Here is a 20,547-nt window from a genome sequence, read left to right as displayed (position 1 = left end):
TATCTTAGAGCTTAGGTTTGGCAAGACAGTTTAAAAAATACAAAATGAAAACACTTAATTTTTTTCTCAACACATACACACACATACACACACACATACACACACACCACATACAAACACCTCCCCAAGTTTTCACTATTTCTCCCTCCTTCTCATACAGCTAATTTTTAAATGTGCAGCTTACTTAAAAATCTACAAATAATTTTAAACATGATTGTCACAAAATATTGTAGCAGAGAGATGAAATGTATGCGGGTACATAGATTGTCAATGGTTACATTGGTTATATCACATTTCTTAAGAAACAGAACTTCTCTGCTCCTGTAAACTTTTTTCTCACACTTTAAAGTGAGGTTAGTGCTGACATAAAATTATTGCTATACTCACAGCTTGAGTGTCTCCACTGTGTTCGAGGTACATTTTCTCCATCCATCCCCCACTGTTCTTACTTACTTGATTCAAGAGCCAACACAGCTCCACTGGCCACACTGTTAAATGTTTTCATTAACACTGGAATGACACCAAGTAATGTTACAAAATATCAGACCAAACTTGTCTTCCTACTGGAGACAAGAGCTTAACTTATTCTTCATGGAGTGAATATAACACTCTTTTAACTTCTTCAGAAGACGATTAATTATTCTGGAGACAGAAACGCCTTCCGAACTCCTTCTCCAGTCCGATTCCTTCATGTCTCCTCTGCTGCTCTCCTGCAGATCACCTTTCCTTTGGCGGTGTGTCGTAACGGTTTCTTATGCTTTTCGTCAACTGCTTGATAAATACTTTGTACGTTTTTCCACAGTACGTGTGAACTGTCTTCTGTAATTCCAGTTCTAAAGGTTTTAATAAGGAACGGACGGCATCATCTTCAAATGAACACTAGAAAAACAATACATACAAAAGTTTAACTATTTTCCAAGGAAATGCTTCAATCAGTTAAATATTAACAACTTCCATCTACTTTTTCACATGGAGTACACACTCAACAGATATTTTCAGTGAGTACTAGAGAACGGAGGAGTCAGTGACGGCAAATCTGTGACGACAAGGAAAACTTTAAAAGGGGCGATGGGAAGAGCCACTCAAGAGCAGAAGAGAGGCAGAGAAACAGGTGTAAAACGGCTAACCCTTGTTCAAGGGATCTGGGAGGAACTAATAAAAGCTACACTCATTTAAAGAAAAGGGGGCAGGCTTTCCATGCACTCCACCCCCATTCCTGAAAAGCCAGCGCTCAGTAACAGTGCCGAAGCTGGCCTAGACATGAACAGGACAGTCACAGAGCAGGAAGAGCACAATGTTTCACTTTCCAAAGAAACTCAGCACTTATAGTTTGGCTGTGTGTCTTCAGAAGATCCACATGTTGGACTAGTCCCTAGACCGTGGTGATATTGGGAAGTGGTGGTATCTTTAGGAGGTGGGGTCTAATGGAAGGAAGCGAAATCACTGGGGACATTCCTTAGAAGGGGACACAGGACTGCAACCACCCCAGTTCCATTTCATGCTTCCTCAGCTCCGCTCCCACCATGATGGAATGTTTTACCACAGGTAATGGGACCAGATGACTAGGAACTGAAATTTCTGAAACTGTGAGCAAAAATCCAATCTCCCTACACATAAACTGACAAATCTCAGGCATTTCTTACTATAATGCAAAGTTTGTTAACAAACTGCACAAGGGGACCCAAGGATAAACACACATGAGAACTGCTAAATACCACATACTTTTCACAGGGGTTCTAATTGCACATGAATGTCTCTCAAGTAAATAAACCAGGAAACACAGAAGTTAAATACTGATAGTCCTAATAATTTCAAAGTGTATTTTTGACCAGCTCCCATCTATAATGCACAACATAGAAATCTCCAAGTGATACACTTTAACACACTGTAGAAGTAAGTAGAAATAACTTAATATGTGTATCTTTATTTAGTGTTTTCAACTGTTTTCTATTTAAAAGATGGATGGGTCTTGAAAATAGAACATTTTACATTGAAGTCTAAAGTCAATGAAAACCAAAATCATAAAGAAAGTTAACTTAAAATCTGAGGAAAAAATGAACCAAGATTATCCCCGAGGGGTGATTTCACCAAGGGAAGAAGAAAGCCCCAAATCAAGCTGGGACTGAACTGGAAGCTCCCTCCCTGCTGGCTGAGCTTCAGCGGGGCTGGAAGGTGCTGTGCAGACTGACAGGGAGAAATACTACTGATTACTGACCTGCTAGGCAAGATGCGCCCACCGGGGCAATAGCGGCATGACTATTATGGGGTAACCAACTGCTCTCTAAGAGGATCTAAGGTTCCACCACAGGGAAGGAGTAACATCTAGTACTGGAAAATAAAACCTCTCAGAAGCCTACAGCAGGAGAGGTCACAGGTGTAGAAGGAAAGCTACTATTGCTATGTTACTAGATTGAGATAATGTGCTGCCTCTCAAATTGCCTCCCAGGTGTGGTGGTGCACACCTGTAATCCCAGCACTCAGGAGACAGGCAGGCAGATCTCTGTGAGTTTAAGGCCAACCTGATCTACGGAGTTCTAGGACAGCCAAAGCTACACAGAGAAACACTGTCTCAACAAAAAAGCCAAAGTCACCACACTGCATGCCAGTCTGCAGGGTGCGCAGCTGTATCCCACAGCCTGCATGCGGGCATCTCTTTCTTGGAGGCCTCTCATGTCCTTATCTGACTGCAGGCCTTGCTCTACACTGCTGTGTCTGACTGGTCTTTACCTTTCCTAGGCCTCAGGTCAAGTGTCATCTCTGAGAGGCCCTTTCCAGACAGTACCCACACACCAATGTTTAGAAAGGTCTTGCTGTATGTAAGACTGTCTGCTACTAAGAGGTAAATAAATTGTGACCCTATGACAATCACAATTAGGCATTTGAGGCATTTTCAAAGAATACAGTATACCCTAAAAGTACAGAAAAGTACTGTTCGAAATGCAACAGATCCTGAGTACAAGGTACTGTGGAGGGTTCAAGGTGTCTCTGTAAACAGCTGTGCTAGCATGAGGTAAGTGAGCAGAGGTGGAGCACAGGCAGCATGGAAGCCAAGCAAAGGACGACTCAGAGAACGCCTTTCAGAGCGTCAGAACACTCTGTTCCCGTTCTCATCCAGCTTTTAACCGTACACACTAGTTCTATTGTTGGGCAGCACTAGTTCACAGATGGGCACAAGTGTCAGGGCTGACTGCGGCAGGCACAGTTGTGCCCACGGCTCAGAGGGCTCATAGCCTTAGTCTGCTGTTCGAGGCAGTCCCTGGTTAGGCTTCTCTCTGAAACTGATGTAAACACCCTCATGATTTTATAAAGCTGCACCCTTGCTGAACGATAAATAAGAAAGACAGAACACAATGCAAGAACACTAGAAAAGACTGATTAACTTCATTAAGCCAAAAAATGGACAAATATAAGCTGTAGTTAGTAAAGACCTGACACAAACATAATACTCATTAATTCAGTATTTGAAATCATTTGAAATAAAAAACCCTATTTCTAAAATTACATGTAATTAATCAATTTTAAGCTATTATTGAAATTTTAAATGGTATATAAGGCAAAAGAAAAAATATCAACTAAAACTCGGGAGATTTAATTCTCTAATAACAGTTTTTTTTTAATGCTAAAGGAAAACAAAATTGAATTTTTATAAGTACTCAAAGTTCTAGAACCCCTAAAGTACCTTTCTTCATTTTTATCTGTTTCTGATAATCTATAGTAAGGCATTATTAAAATGATACTGATTTCTGAAAGCACAAAAGACCTGCTACATTAACGTGAAAGTTAACACTAAAATGTACAGTTCTTCCATGCATATAATCATATTTTCATAAACCAGATTACTTACTAAATGAGTTTATTGAACAAACTTGAGAAAATTCACAAAGAACACATGGAAAGTACAGCATATGGTGCCAGGAGCACGTGTCTACAACTGCATTTGAGGAACACTGGTATGCTGAACATGTTTCAACTCCCATCAACACGGCACACATCCACCTTCACTCCACCTCTGCCTCCTATCACCCACCAGTCAATGCCCAGCCTCTCCAGACATAAAGGCACAGCCCAGGCTTGCCCACTCGTCTGGCAAACTGCCCCTCATTTTTCAGGACCCACTTCAAATAACCTTACAAGAGAAGAGTGCTGGCCCTTTTCAGTCCAAGCGCACTTTGTCACAGTGATTATAGTTCAGTGTTAATATTTCTCCTGCTATCAATGAAGTTATACAAACCCAAAATTCAAAGTCACTAGTAAATAATGAAAACCCAGCAAACAGGCCACAAGTGGTGGCACCTTCCAAGGACAGCCAAGATAGAAATTCATTTGTGTCCTATATACCTCCTTCCCCACCTCTTTCCCTCCCCCACCCTCCTCTGTTCTCTTCTTCTGGAGAACCCTGACTAATACAGAAGAGAAGCAAAGCAGTAAATGTACCTAACATCCAGAGAACATCCATTAAAGAGAACAAAGCACCTCTGACAGACGGCTACCTGCAGAGCTACCCAAGCAAAGGATTAAATAAACCTCGACTATTCTGTTAAAGCAGGAAACAAAAAGGTAGTCTTAAAAAAATGAGAACATGTCAAAAGTGTACAAGAAGTAGCCAAAGAGGCTCCCAATGGCCAAATCAGAAACACCTGTAGCATCAATACAACTTGGAGGAAATAGAAAGAAGAGGAGGGGTAAGAACCCTCCAATGTCCATAGTGATTACACTTAAACCAGTAAGTGGTACAATGCTGGATTCCAGATGTGAACTGTGGACACAGCATCACAGCTGTGGTCAGATAATGTGAACTGTGGACACAGCATCACAACTGTGGTCAGATAATGGGAACTGTGGACACAGCATCACAGCTGTGGTCAGATAATGGGAACTGTGGACACAGCATCACAGCTGTGGTCAGATAATGGGAACTGTGGACACAGCATCACAGCTGTGGAGGAGGCTGAGCTAGTGAGGAGCTCTGATAAGATTAGAACACATGGCGGACAGACAGACCTGAGTTAATATCTGTATAATGGTTAATAAAGAAACATCCTTACTAAAAAGCACTGCAGCTTTTAAGGGTCAAGAGGATATTATATACAATTCACATTCATAAATGTACAGAGAGAGAACCAGGACAAACCACAAAGCCAACTTTTGGGAGCTCAGGACTCCACAACGGATAGGGAAATCCTTTACACAACACTTGCAATCTTCACAATGCTGTAAATCTCAGTGACAACTTCGGGGAAGCCCAGCTTACATTTCTCAGTGCTTCATACACAGCTCTGAACGCTGGCTGCTTGTCGTCATGGTAAACACCTCTGTTTCCATGAAGAATGAAGACCCCTTCCTCCTCTGCTTCTCGGCAGTTGCTCCCATATATGCAGTGATCTGGTCGGTAGTTCCACTGACACGGGAAGACAAAAAGGCTTTCTACAACGAAGAGGGCCGACAACAGGAAGGTGATAAAGCACAACAGAACTTACAGAATTAACACTTGCAAACATTTCGGCTAAAAATTATACTTGGTACTTAGATTTCTCCCAGCCAAATCACTATTCAAGTCTTATTCTGCCTCAAATGAAAATACCGACAACCATTAATATAAGCAAAAATCAAAGAATGTGTTTCCCATGGTACCAAGAACTGAACTGAGGGCACTGTATACGCTAAGCAAGCACTCCCCCAGTGAGCTAGGCCCAGCCCCATGGTTCTTGCTTTCTGATTTTTAATGTGATTGTTTTTACAAATGCAAATAATAAAAGGAATTTAGATGGTTACCTGGATTATGGAAGAACATGATATTTAACAGGTCCTGGTCACCCCATGTGATGTTCAGTTTGTATTTTTTAAGCAATGGCATGAGTATGTCACCCCACTGCAGCCGGGCGGTTGTCATGTCATTCTGTCAATAAAGCATTGAAGAATCTTAGCACTCAGGGTTAAGCAGCAGCATGACAGTCCCCATTCTTCCCTTAGCAACATCACAAAGCCACAAAGAGAAAGGAGAACCCCTCTGCTGCAGAACCGTGGGTCATTTATACCCTACACGTGAGGAGAGCTACCAGCATGAGAAGGGCAGGCAGTGCGGGAGGAAACAGCAGCGATCAAACTGAGACAAAGAAAGGCACGGAGGAGGACAGCTCACCCACGGCTTCACTTAACGACGAGGAGAAGTGCGTTTTGTTTTGTTGCGGGGGGGGGGGGGGGGACGGACAAGGTTTTGCTATGTAGTCCAGAGCTCATGATCTTCCTGCCTCTGCCTCTGGAATGCGAAGATTACAGACTGCACCATCACACCCATCTTTGAAAGTTCACAGTTTGGCAAGGCAAGGTTGCTGAAGACATCACTGGGGCCCTATCTGGGGTAAGGGGACATCTGTTCACACCTCCCCGGAGAAAATGACACAGCAGCCCAGTCTTTCATTGAGGCAGTCACCGAGGGTCTTGTAACACATTCCCCTCAGATGGTGGGGGAACTACTGGACCATAAGGACACAAAATTCATTTAGTTTTCATTCTTTGCTCTTTAATTCCCACCCACTCCAATCTATTTTTGACAAGCTTATTGTTCTTTTTTCAATACACAATCTTACGTAATCCAGGCTGGCCTCAAACTCATGGCCTAAAACCTCTTGCTTCTCTGTGCCTCCTAAATGCTGGGGAAGAACAGTTTTCTAGTGTTAAAATTTTACTTGTGTTTTATTTATTAATTTCCAATAATTTCTTTAAACTTCTAATTGTAAAAGAAACAGTGGTCCTGGTTTAAAAAAAAAAAAAGGTGCCAGACACTCTACTGTCTACTGACACTTCTTACCACTCTACCACAAAGACATAGATACTAAACCTGAGTCCATTTTAAGGACACAGTCTTCATCATAAAACGTACATGTGTATGTGTGTACATGTGCATGAATACACATATATGTGTGCACGTATATAATTAATATGTAAATGTGTGTACATATAACTAATATAGAAATATATATATATATATGTAAAGCAGATATTCACAACAGGAAACAGAAATGACTACAAATTATATTAAGATTTTCAAGGAGCTGGGGAGCTGTCTCAGCATGTAAGAGCACTTGCTGCTCAAGAATGAGAGCCTTAGTTCAGATCCTCAGTATCAATGTAAAAAAGCCATGGCCACAGCGCTGCACAGGAAGATCACCCGAGCCAATGATCAGTGAGATCCTGACTTAGGGAAAAAGGTGGAGTGACGGAACAGGACGCCTGCTGTTGTTGTAACCCTTCATCTTTAGAGCAGCTGTGATCACTTGCCATAGACTGTCACAATCAGCCTTGTCAACGTCCATCACAGACCAGAAGACAGGGCAGTCATCAGCCCTTAGCTGAGATTTCCTCTGCTCACTCCCTCAGCTCTGAGCCATCTACATGCAATTCTGCACCCAACCTTGTGGTCTTGGGAGGTCTTAGCGCATACGGGAGGGAGAAGGTTTCCTGAAGGGGGACCCCATGTGTGTAGCTATGTGGAAACTGTCATCTGTGCTGGGTGACACTTTCTGGTGGTACAACTGTTTGGAGTCACTCACTCTGGGAAAAACAAACAAGCTCTACAACTATGCTCTGTAAGAAAGCCAAACGAATTCTGGTTCACCGAGTTCGATTTTGGTGACATTACTGTGCAGCGGTTTGTCATCAGGATCACTTTAAGACAGGCGGACATTTATCTCCCCAAGGAAGAGTTCCCAGAACAACAAAAGATAAACCCCGCACTCATCAGGTAGAAAAAAACAGATCAAAACACCTTCCACAATGTAACACATGGCATGGTACAGAATACATACAAGAAAAGAACTCAGATCTGAATTTATAGTATTTTTTGTTTTTCTAATAAATAAGAGATGTTAAGTAACACGCTCATCATTTTCTAAAAAAGGAAAGACCTGAATGTGATAGCACATACTAGTAATCCTAGCATTTGGGAAGCTGAGGCAGGAGGATTACTGGAAATCTGAAGTTACCCCTAAGCCACATAAGGCCATACAGAGACCCTGTCTCAAAAAAGAAAAAGGTTGGAAAGATGGCTCAGCCATTCAAGACCAGGCTCACAACCAAAAAGAGAAAGAACTGGGTAGATGGCTTAGTGGGTACCATGCTTGTTACACAAGAAGACAGACCAGACTTGACATCCCCAGGAGGCAGATAAAAGCCAGGCAAGTGTGGCAGCTACCCGTCACCCCAGCACTTGAAGGCACAGAGGATCTCGGGAGCAAGGAAGCCTAGTCATGATTGGTGAGCTCTCAGGAAGACACTAAACATCAACTTTAGGCCTTTGCATGCTTGTGCATGCACACATGCAAACATTTAACATGTATATATACCACACATGCATACACAAGCAAAAAAAAAAAACCAACAAAAGATTCAACATTGCAAATATGATCAGGACACAAAAATCTAAGTATATCAACAGCTTAACCAACACACTATCACTGCTTACCAAGCAGTGAGAGGCACATAGAACAAAGAATTTTTATTGTTTTAATTTTTTAAATGCTACTATAATGTAGCAGATTGGAACTGCACAATCATAATGGCATGAACAGGGTGTCAGCCACACAAATAAACAATTTAAATATGGCCTTTATTATAAACAGGTACTCTTCTGGTTTTAATGTAATAATAACCATGATGCAACATTCATGGATCTGTATGGGACAATCCGGAAAGTGACTGCAAGTCAAATGATAAAGATCTGAAATTTATGATCTGTGCCAAAGTTATGGAACAGGGGAAACCAAGGCAACATCTGCTACAGATAGATGGAAAAACTCTGTAAAAAAATATACATGAGGAAATATATTTTAAAATAGGACCATCTGTTGTAGAATATTATTTTAAGGTGTGTTACTTTTGTTTATGTTGCATTTGTTTAACTCTGTGAAGCTGTGTTACTGTGCCTGTCTAAAACATCTGATGGTCTAATAAAGAAATGAACGGCCAATAGCAAAGCAGGAGAAAGGATACACAGGGCTGGCAGGCAGAGAGAATATACAGAGGGAGAAATCTGAGAGAGAAAAAAAGAAGTAGCCAGAGAAGGAGAAGGACTCCAGGGGCCAGCCACCCAGCTACACAGCAAGCCATGGAGTAAGAGTAAGATTTACAGAATAAGAGAATGGGTAAAGTCCAGAGGCAAAAGGTAGATGGGATAACTTAAGTTAAGGAAAGCTAGCAAGAAACAAGCAAAGCTAAGGCCGGGCATTCATAAGTAAGAATAAGCCTCCATGAGTGATTTATTTATTAGGAGCTAAGCAAGCTCCTGTACAACAATACTGAAGAACAATGGGATTGTGCCCATCAGCGTAACTGTGAACACTTGGACAGTGAATGCAGTCAGTTCCACCCACTCAGTTATATATGCTCAATCCACTCATCCCTTTCTTTGTAAAGCCATTAATGCACACAACAAAAACATTCCATCAGGCTGGAGGGATGGCTCGGTAGACAAGAGCACATGCTGCTCTTGCAGAGGGTTGGAGTTCAATTCCCAGTAGCTAACAACTACCTATAACTCTAGCTCAAGGGGATCTGAGAGCCTTCTGGCCTATACAAACATGGTGTACATATAGTCAGGAACAAACATAAACAAAAATATAAATAAATCTTTATAAAAAGGAAAAAAATTCAAAGTTTAGATATTATTTAAACCCTCATATCCACATCTCTATCTGGCTTCAGACATACCAGAAAAAAGAAGGGCAAGGATGAGACAGGATCTACTTGAGTGGTCGAGAGTGAACGTTAAGTAAAAAAAAGATAAACTAAGAGCAGTAATGAACTTGAGCTATATAGCCCAATTTTAAAAATCAAAATTATTTCCACAGTGTTTTTGCAATACTAAACTCATAATTCTACAAGGCTCAAAGGCAGCCGGTGAGAAGTCCCATAACTCTTAGCAGATAATCTTACAGCACCATCTTCTGGCATGACATCACCAAGCACAGTCTAACAGGAGGAAGAGTAATCGTGTTGTTACGCTGGTTCCACATAGGAAAGCTTATGGTCCATGAAAGTAAATATTCAATATGCAAACTAAACAAAACGGTCATTGTTCAACATGAGCATCTAGATACCAACTGTGATGGCCACACTTAACTACACCTGGATACACTGGGCACACCTGTGAGGGACTTTTCTTAATTAAATCATCTGAAGTGGGAAGACCCACCTTTTAACTGGACCTACTGAGATGGGAAGATCCCCCTTTTATCTGGTTCACACTTTCTGCAGGCAGCCTATACAAAGGACACGGAAGAAGGAAGCTCTTGCACTTTGCCTGCTTGCCTTCACTCTTCCCTGGCATTAGAGCCTACTTCTTCAGGATCCCAAGGCACAATGAAGACCAGCTGACACATCTAGCCTTCTGTGGTAGACAGCCACTGTGACTAGCAGGACCACATCCTGTAAGCCATTCCAATAAATCCCATACATACATTTATATGTATGTATGTGTGTGTGTGTGTGTGTGTGTGTGTGTGTGTGTGTGTGTGTGTGTATAAACGAAAATACATGAGGTTTTTTTTGTTTGTTTGTTTTTTGGTTTTTTTTTTTGTTGTTCTGTTCTATCAGTTCTGTTCCTCTAGAGAACCCTGACTAATACATCAACAGAGCACTAGTTGCACTCAGTTCTGGGAGACAAACTGAATTAAAAAATCAAGATTGGCCAGGTAGTGGTGTCACATGCCTTTAATCCCAGCACTTGGGAGGCAGAGGCAGATGGATCTCTGTGAGTTCGAGGCCAGCCTGGTCTGTAGAGCAAGTTCCAGGACAGCTAGGATTATTACACAGAGAAACTCTGTCTCGAAAAATTTGAAAAAATAAAAAATAAAAAATTAAGATCTATGTAAAGACTCAGAAAATGGAAAGCTAAAAAGAAAAAGTTTACCTCATGGATATAATAGAATATAGTGTGATATGCATACACCCGCAAACACAGAAGAGGGCCTCAGATCCCCTGGAGCTGGAATTGCAGGCAGTAGTGAGCTGCCTGATATGGATCCTAAAAGCTCCTCACTGTCTAGTGTAAGAGTTCCTAATCACCGGGCCTCTCTCCAGGCCCCCAGTGTAGTTTAGGTCTTAAATGACTTCAGAAGAAAGGGGAACTGCAATCGACCGCCGTCATCATCTGTTACCTTAAAGTACTTCCTCCTCATCCGAGTCAAGTTCATCAGCATCACTCCAGAGTTCACCCCCGTCTTCCCATAGTATGGATGCCGAGCAAAGCGATTATACCATCCAATTCGAGGCTCCTCGTGCTCTGGTGCCATCGCAGCAATTTGTGTGGAATTAAATTTCTTTAGTAATGACCAAATATCATCGACAGGTCGTAAAAAAAGGATATCAGTGTCAACATACAACAGTGAATCAACTTCTTTCAGGATTAACTATGAGGAGAGATATTTAAATAATTAGTTATAAATATATCTATTTAATAAAAGCATAGTAACAGAAATTACACCTAACAAGCCAATTTACAATGTTTTAAGGTAATTTTTCTGAAATTTGTCATTTTTGACAAATACATATACACTTTGCTAATTTTTCACCTTTTTAAAGAAAAGCTAGAAAAACAAACCCTAATTTAAAAAAAAAAAAAAAAACTTCAACACTTACAGTGAGAATAAAAAGAATATGAAAGTTCAGGAGAAAACCATTTTTCCAGACACGGAATACACTAAGTTAAGGTGGATTCATGCAACGTAACTGAAGGTCTCCCAGACCTGCCCCCTCCACTGAACACTGGCACTGCGTCACTCCAGGACCACTACCAAGTGCAAAGACAAACTGGGCCCAAGACATCTGCCCCAGTCTATGCTCCTGTTTCTAGACACACCATCAACATATCAAAACCACACACTCAGGAAGAAGGCGGAGAAAAGCAGACTTTTATTTCAAAACTGAGATTGACTCTGTTGTACTTGTGAAATTGTAAATCTTGACTTTATAAAATTGTAAAGCCCTCCATGAAGATTTTTCAAATCTTATCTTTCAAAAAAAAGATAAGTTTTCGTTTTTCCTTACAAACTTTTAAAATATGACTCTTGCAAATTTAAATTTGTTGCCTATCCTGGTATATCCATAAAACTCAATGGTTAGGTTAACCTAGCAGGAGTGTCCAACCTTTTGGCATGTGCAACATGACATCATCCACCAAGTTCACACACTGGAGGACCATGTGATCAAGTTATCAAAAGTGAAAGAAATAGTCTCATAATGTGCTATGCAAGTTTACAACTCCATAATGGCTGTATTCACAGCTAGCCTCTGTGGGCAGCAGGCCCGGAATAAGTAAGTCTTCAACTCCGTAATGGCTGTATTCATGGCTAACCCCTATTCATATCAGGCTGATGTGCCTGAAACATTTTAGTTAAGACACAATGAGAACAAGATTTGATCCTCCTCCTGCTACTCTGCAAATCTGTTTCCTGCAACAGAGTTGAGCCACTGCCTCACTGAGCAGGCAAGCTGAAATCCCCACTCCTCTCTCAGGCTGCCACAGGCTAACTTAGTAGCGAATAGGGAGAATACCTAATAGTGATGGCTGAGCCTTACTGGGGAAGTCCCCTTCCTCAGACACCACAGTTAAGGGAGATAATCAAGGCTGTGTCTCCCCACTGTCGGAGAAGGGTGAAAATTGTTCTTAGGGGTGTTGATGGTTTTGGTGGGTTTTGTTTTGTTTTTGAATCTTGTTATAGAGTCCTAGTTGGCCCTGTGTGATGGTTCATCTCGGTTGTCAATCTGACTGCATCTGGAATCAACTAAAACCACAGCAGCTAGGCACACCCGAGAGGGATAGTTTTTGATTGGATCACTTGAGGGTGGAAGACTAACCCTAAACCTGAGTCACAACTTCTGGTGGTAGCCTACATAAAAGGACACGGAAGGAAGCTTTTGTGTTTTGTTTGCCTGCGATCACTCTTGTTGGCAAGTTCATCTGTCCTGCTGCTGAGGCATTACTTTACAGGCATTAAAACCTACTTCTTTGGAATTCCAATGCAGACTAAAGACCAGCTGAGACATCCAGCCTTCTCGGCTGAACAACTACTAGATTCTTGGCATTTCTGTCAGGAGACGGCCACTGTTGGACTTGCCAGGTGACAAGCATAAGCCACTCTAATAAATTCCCTTTTAATATACACAGATTTATTCTATCAGTTCCATTCTTCTAGAGAACACAGACTAACACCCTGGAATTCAATATATAGCCCAGGCTGGACTGGAGATCCCTAGGCTCTTCGCGCCTCAGCCTCCCAAGAAATGCTGGAGCACAGAACTGAGTGTGCCAGAATACACCATCTGTACAGATGAACATTCGAAGAAGACTACAAAGACACTCCTTAGAACTTCAAAACTGGGCCTGGTGCTATGGGACCTATAACCCCAACTAGTCAAGAAACTGATGTAAGAGGATACTGAATTCAAGGCCAGCTTGAGTAATCTGGGGGGACGCTATTATAGTAAGTAAAAAGGCTTCAAGTACAGGTCAGCGGTAGGTTACTTGCCTCACATGTGTAAGACGTGGGTTGTTCCCCAGCACCGTAAAAAAAAAAAAAAAAAAAAAAAAAAAGAAAGAAAATATATACGTGTGTGTGTGTGTGTGTGTGTGTGTGTGTGTGTGTGTGGAGAGGGGGAGAGAGAGAGAGAGAGAGAGAGAGAGAGAGAGAGAGAAACACGAATAAAATCAAACAGCTTCAAGCTCAACACCAACATACACAATCTCATAGTGACTGTGTCTAGGTTCTCCTGGGGTTCCTTGGGCATAGAAGGTACAGAGCACATTAGTGACTGTGTCTAGGTTCTCCTGGGGTTCCTTGGGCATAGAAGGTATGGATACAGGTCACATTAGTGACTGCGTCTAGGTCTTCCTGGGGTTCCTTGGGCATAGAAGGTATGGATACAGGTCACATTAGTGACTGCGTCTAGGTCTTCCTGGGGTTCCTTGGGCATAGAAGGTATGGATACAGGTCACATTAGTGACTGTGTCTAGGTTCTCCTGGGGTTCCTTGAGAATAGAAGGTATGGGTACAGGACACATTAGTGCTTTCTTCTACTTCAAAGGAAAAGAATCTCAGCAAAAGTTTGTCATTAGGGGATAAAAGCACCAATTTACTTAAATCTTGTTAAAAAGATCAAGTAACAGTAAGGTATAAGGACAAGTAAAGGTTTCAAATAATTTAGTGCTTAAATTCCACGCAGGACTTTAACCCAAGAGCATGAAAATGATCCAGTAAATTCAGTTAAAACATCAGCAATAAAACTTATTAAGAACAAGCAGCAGAGAAATCCCTAACCGTGCTTTTCTTTCATCAGGTACTATTTTCATTACCGTATCTGTGTAACCACCTGTCTAATGTCTACCTCTTCCACCAGACAGTAAGCTTCATGAAACAGGAAGCCTGTATCTTTCCAATATATCCCTATGCACCTTGACACTTAAGCTGACTGGGAGAAACTACCCAGACTCACACACGAAATAGCTGTGACACTGCAGTAACTCCATGTAAGATTCATATAAAGCCAGGCATCACACAAAAGGCTGAGGCAGGAGGATCACCACCAGTTTGAGACCAGTCTAAGTTGCAGGAGACCATCTCAAAACAAACAAAAACTCAAACAACTGGGCTGGAGAGATGGCTCAATGGTTAAGACTGATTCCTGCTCTCCCAGAGGGCCTTAGTTCAGTTCCCAGCATCCACATCTGGCAACTCACAACCACCTTTAACTCCAGCTCCAGGGAATCCAATTTCTTCTTCTGGCCTCCAAAGGCACCTACATGTACACACACACACATATACATGTGCATACATAAATAAAAATCTAAAAACATTAAAGAAATACTCAAATAAAAATAATCACAACTTAAATGTATAATGGATATGTTTGGGGATGGTAAACTATATTCCTAATTTATTCAGCTGCTTTGACCACTTAACAAGCAGCCGGAACTGAAGATTCTTCCCTATAAATTTTCTAGGAACTTACACCTTTTTTTGGGGGGGGAGGGAGAGAAACATAGTCTATTATGTAGCTCTGACTATCCTGTATCTATGTAGACCAAGCTGGCCTTGAAATCCCAAAGATTCCCTCCTGCCTCTGCCTCAAATGCACTAATGGTGTGCATCACTCCTGGCAGAACTTACACTGTTAACTTCAACATCTGTACTACCATAAGCTTGCTCTATCTATCTATCTATCTATCTATCTATCTATCTATCTATCTATCTAAATGGAGCAGCTAAATGTTGTTTGTTGACTGCTTTTTGAAACAGGAGTTCTCTGTGTAGCCCTGGCTGTCCTGGAACTCATTCTGTAGACCAGGCTGGCCTCGAACTTGAAGATGCACATGCCTCTTCCTGAGTGCTGGGATTAAAGGCATGAGCCATCACTGTCCAGCTACTACCATAGGCATCTGATTTATTTTTAAACTGAATATCCCACAAGAATTTTAAACATTAAGAGTTGGAAAAACTACTGTGGATTTTAAATTATAAGTGAAATCAACTCAAACTTCAGGTATCTTTAGACTTTATCAAGATCTCCTGAAGAAGAGTTCTAGTAAGCAAACGGCCCCACTGTGTGAGCTCTCCTGCCATACAGCTGTGTGACTCAAGTATCACTAGGGAAAGGGACGCTAACTGGGCCTAAGACAGAGATGTCATCAGTGACTTCCCAAACTGCACGTGTAGCTGGAGCCTGCAGGTCACACTCTCTACTGAGACCTGACCAGCATTCCTTCCCAGGTTAAAACAGCTCACAGCAACTATGTGTAAGAAATGCTGTTTCAACAGAAATTACCAAGAAAACCTCCTCTGTTTCTCAGTGTTGAGGATCAGCTCTACCACTGAGCTAAATCTGAAGCCCCAAACTTTTCACCTTTTAGGTCTTTATTATAGCCCTGACTTGTTCTATGGAAACTTTTTTCCCATATTTGACATGTGTCTTTGTTTACTTAATGAGGTTTATATGTGATTATTCAGAAACTCTTCTGTGGAGGTTTGAATAGGTATGCTTCCACAGGCTCATAGACTTGAATGCTTGGTCACCGGGGAGTGCACTATCAGGAGGTGTGGCTTTGTTGGAAGAAATGTGTCACTGGAAGTAGGCTTTGAGTTTCAAATGCTCAAGCCAGGACCAGTGTCTCTCTTCCTGCTGCCATCGATCCAGATGTAGAACTCTCAGCTTCCTCTCCAGCACCACGTCTGCCTACACTCCGCCATGCTTCCCATCATGGCGATTACGGACTAAACCTCTGAACCTGTGAGCCAGTCCCTGTTAAATGTTTTCCTTTTATAAGAGTTGCCATGGTCACGGTGTCTCTAAGACATCGTCTGTATAAAATTAAGTTTCAAATTTAAAAGAGGAAAAGGAAACACTGGGAGGGATCGCTCACCGGCAAGAAGAGCCTCTGGGAAGCACACGGCTTAAAGAGCTTCTTCCACTCCGTGGCGCTGTCGCTCGGGAAGGTGATAGGGTACAGAGTATAGTTAAATCTTTGTAGAAATGACCAGCTGTCAAGCTAAAAATACAGAAAGGAAGTAAAGTTAAAAACACAAACCAATGGAGATTTGTTTCACTTTCAACTTCTCTGTAACATATAAAACAAAAGCTCTAAAACAAAAATGCTAAAACTTACACCACATTTTATGTCACACAGTTAAAAGGTTCTTTTCCATTACTTCCTCTGTTCCCATTCAAATCTGAAAGTCTTAATGGTATGCTACACTTCACCGTAAGTCACTGTTCAGGGCCACTGAGATGGATCAGTCCATAGAGCACAGAGTGAGAATCTGAGCTCAGGTCCCCAGCACAGTGCTGGGAGGGGACAAGAGGGCAACCAGGGCTTGCTCGGTAGCCAGATTTCCTCCCTCCCCGCTAAAAAAAAAACAGTGAATTCCAAGCGGAAAAGTGGCTGAGCGCCCACACAGGTGCTTGTGGCTAAGCCCAACAGTCCAAGTTTGATTGCCCTTCATTTCACTCATGTGAATTTTCTCAATCCTAAATAAATTAAAATCAGAAAAATTAAACACTCAATTACCATAGTATATATTATACAAAAAATGTTCATATTAAGGGTCAGACTAACATGACACTAATTTAGTCCACTTTTGTAAAGTTTAGATGTGTCCTGGTATTCCTAATAAACTATTCTAACACATACTTATCCAGTGCCAATTTTAAAAACCATTAGACACCCAAAATAACATTTTTAAAAAATCTACAATGAGTATTCCTCTTTAATGTCCTGAACTCACTTGGAAACACTGCCTTGGTCCAGACTCAGTTAAATATAATCTACCATTGTTACCTCAACAGCATAGCCTCCTGACAGGCTCAGGCGACCGTAGCTAAAACAAGGAGCAGCCACTCTCCAGGGCGAGTCTCAAATCCCGGGCTCCTGCCTCAGCCCCTCCTAATTAACTGGAATGATGAGCACAGGGCAACGAGCCCAGCTTTAGAATTTTTGGTTCAAATTACCCAAAGAGCACAGAGAAATGACCAGGGGGAGATGGGGTATAGTTTACACCAGACAGAAAATCTCCCTTTGAGTTACAACTGTGCTCAAGTACTTCGGAAAGCACAAGCATCTTCCAACATAATTTGAGAATGCTTTTGTTGCAACACCCTGCTTTGGCGTCCCTGTTAATTATTTAAAAACCAGCAATTTCATTTCTCTTTCAAATTACAGACCACTTCAAAGATCTTTTCAATACTAACTTCAAAATGAAACCTTTGACATTCCTGATTTGATACTGGAATATTTTGCAATTTGGTCCATCAAATATCTGATATTCTTTCATCAAAATCAGAGCCAAATGTTTAACTTGAAAAGATATTACAGCCCTATGTACTCCCTGCACTCAGGAAACTGGGGCAGGGGGATCAACAGGAGTTCAAGGCCAGCTTGGATTACACAGTTGAGACCCTGTCTCAAAAGAACAACAAAATACCAACAAAAGCAAATTATAGTTTAAGAAACAATCTAGATAACGAGAATAAGATGATACAGAATGAATAAAAAAAAAACCCAAAGATGACTAGAAGTATTTTAAAGTGTAGGTAAACCTTTTATATCTCTTAGGATTAAGGCTCTTGGCCAAAAACTAAAAAGGTACAAATGGTATTTTTCTTTCAACATGGAAATGAACTAATTTAACTTGGAAAACAAAGAATCTTCATGTATAGATATGTTGTAGAATATTATTTTAAGGTGTGTTACTTTTATGTTGCATTAGTTTAACTCTGTGAAGCTGTGTTACTGTGCCTGTCTAAAACACCTAATGGTCTAATAAAGAACTGAATGGCCAATAGCAAGGTAGGAGAAAGGATAGGCGGGTCTGGCAGGCAGAAAGAATATATTGAAGGAGAAATCTAGGAGGAGAAAAAAAGGAAGCAGCAGCCATAGAAGGAGGAAGACATCAGGGGCCAGCCACCCAGCTACAAAGCAAGCCAAGAAGTAAGAAATAATAAAAGGTATATAGAAATAGACAAAGGTAAAAGTCCAGAGGCAAAAGGTAGACTGGATAATTTACGTTAAGGAAAGCTGGCAAGAAACAAGCCAAGCTAAAGCCAGACATTTATAAGTAAGAATAAGCCTCCATGTGTGATTTATTTGGGAGCTGGGTGGCGGGCCCCCTAAAAGAGCAAAAAAACAAACAACAACATAGATCAAACACAGAAATCCAAGGCAGCTTGAAAGCTAGACTTAGCAGAGATGTGAGTGGGGTGAGATGGGAAGGGGGACACATCACACTAGAATCATCTCCACTCCTCAGAACACACAGCTGGGAGATGCAGGTCATCTTTGTTTGCATACAAGATCTGTCTCCTCTTTGAAGTGGACCCCTAATTCCTCACGGGCATTTGTTGTTAAGCAGGTTACAAGGCTGCCCTTAGCAAATAGTCTATTTTCAACTCTAACAGCTACCTATGACCAAATGACTAAACTCACACCAAAAGTAGAAGAAATGTCACAACTATTAATGCACAGTGCCCTTAAAGGAAAAAAAGCATTTTTCCTTTCTCACTCTTTCTTCTCCTCATATTTAGGTACAATATGGTTGCAATGGCTGGAGTTTAAATGGACATTTTAAACCATGAGGTAGTCTGTAGTGGGTAGCCATTCCAGCTTTGATCTGGAAGTTCCAACCCCCATTGAGGCTTCGGCAACTATCATGCCTACAAGGCGGGGCCAAGGGAGGCCCCTGGAGACCTGAGATCTGGATGGGCCAGCTCTCTCGGTTCCGGGACCCTGGATGGTGGAGGTAGACCGAGCAGAGCTCCAGAGAACACTGCTGGACTGCGATACACCTTCCCCAGACCCTGTTACCTATCCCTTCATTTGTAAGTTACTCACTAAATAAATCTTCCTTTTAACTACGTGGAGTGGCCTTAATAATCTCACCAATAGTAGTCATATATTGAAAATGGCCTGACCACAGCCAGAAAAGAAAACAAGAACCCCTCCTTACAGATGAAGAAGAACTACCATGTAACAGAGTAAGTAAATAGACTCTTCACACTCGGCAGAGGACTTGAGGTTGCCTATTCTTCAAAATCCAATCTTCCTTTACACTGTATCTGGATTCCTCGAAGGCACTCTCCCTAAGAGGGAAGGGTGCCGAATGGACAGTTCTACCAGAGCAGACTATTAGATAGTCACCTCTGCGATCGCCACTGTGTGTCAGGTACTTACTCTGTCTTTAAAGCTATCATGTAGTTGGTCTTCAGCAAAAATATGGACCTGCAGTGGCTTGACGCTGAAAATGAGAGCGGACTTCAACATAGTCACAGTTTCTTCCAGTCTTTCACCACAGGCAACAACAGCAAGGTGCATTTTCTCCGTGGGCTGTGTTTTCAGACTATACCTATCAACAAAGAAGAGCACATTCCAACAGTTCAGCATGGATTTACTACTAAATGATATTTCTACCATGTTTAAAAACAGAGGTTTACAACTTTTTAAAATGTAAAAGAAACATCAATAAATACTACAATGCTGACTCCACCATCCAATCATTTCTGCCTATACTCTTGACCAGTTTTCCACAGCAACACACCTCATGAGGCAACTGTCCCAAGAACACATAACTAACTTCACTCATCATCACACTGGGTGTCAAGAAAGGAAGCCTAAGTAATTGGAAGGCCTTCCATTGAAACATTTTGAAACTGTGTTTCTTTCATTGAAACTTCTTCTAATGCCACTTAAAATCCCTTTACATGCCTCCTCCAACCCACAATCAGATCACTATGAAGCAAGTCAGCTATAATTTCTTCCACACATATTTCAATATTGCATCCCGTCTTAAGCAAAGCTTATCACAAGACATCTGTTCGTGTAACTTTTTCTCAGAGGCACACATTCAGTTCCATTTACCAAGGACTCACCAAGATGGGTAAACATTTATGAAAGGACCTCACACACACTGATAAGGCTTTCTGGAAGGAGAGATCTCCTCTCACTCCTAACAGAGCAGTGGTGTTGGGGCTGAGGAGCCCTTTCCTCCCTCTGGTGTGGGCATGAGC

At 41.6% G+C, this 20,547-nt stretch overlaps 1 protein-coding gene across 1 annotated transcript in view; it reads right to left on the bottom strand.

Moving 5' to 3' along the window:
• Positions 1–225: 225 nt before the first annotated feature.
• Positions 226–20,547, bottom strand: part of Gxylt1 (glucoside xylosyltransferase 1) — a 33,306-nt gene continuing 12,984 nt past the window's right edge. Inside the window, exons 3-8 of the mRNA XM_059247737.1 lie at positions 19,715–19,886; positions 16,412–16,537; positions 11,154–11,405; positions 5,773–5,896; positions 5,252–5,424; positions 226–879 (exon numbers count right to left, since the gene is read on the bottom strand). Coding sequence (XP_059103720.1) covers positions 718–879; positions 5,252–5,424; positions 5,773–5,896; positions 11,154–11,405; positions 16,412–16,537; positions 19,715–19,886 — 1,009 coding nt within the window. The 3' untranslated portion in view covers positions 226–717. The remainder of the gene's footprint in view (positions 880–5,251; positions 5,425–5,772; positions 5,897–11,153; positions 11,406–16,411; positions 16,538–19,714; positions 19,887–20,547) is intronic.

Source organism: Peromyscus eremicus, chromosome 20 (genome assembly GCF_949786415.1).
Source record: "Peromyscus eremicus chromosome 20, PerEre_H2_v1, whole genome shotgun sequence".
Taxonomy (NCBI): domain Eukaryota; kingdom Metazoa; phylum Chordata; class Mammalia; order Rodentia; family Cricetidae; genus Peromyscus; species Peromyscus eremicus.
This window is presented reverse-complemented; position numbering and strand designations above follow the sequence as displayed.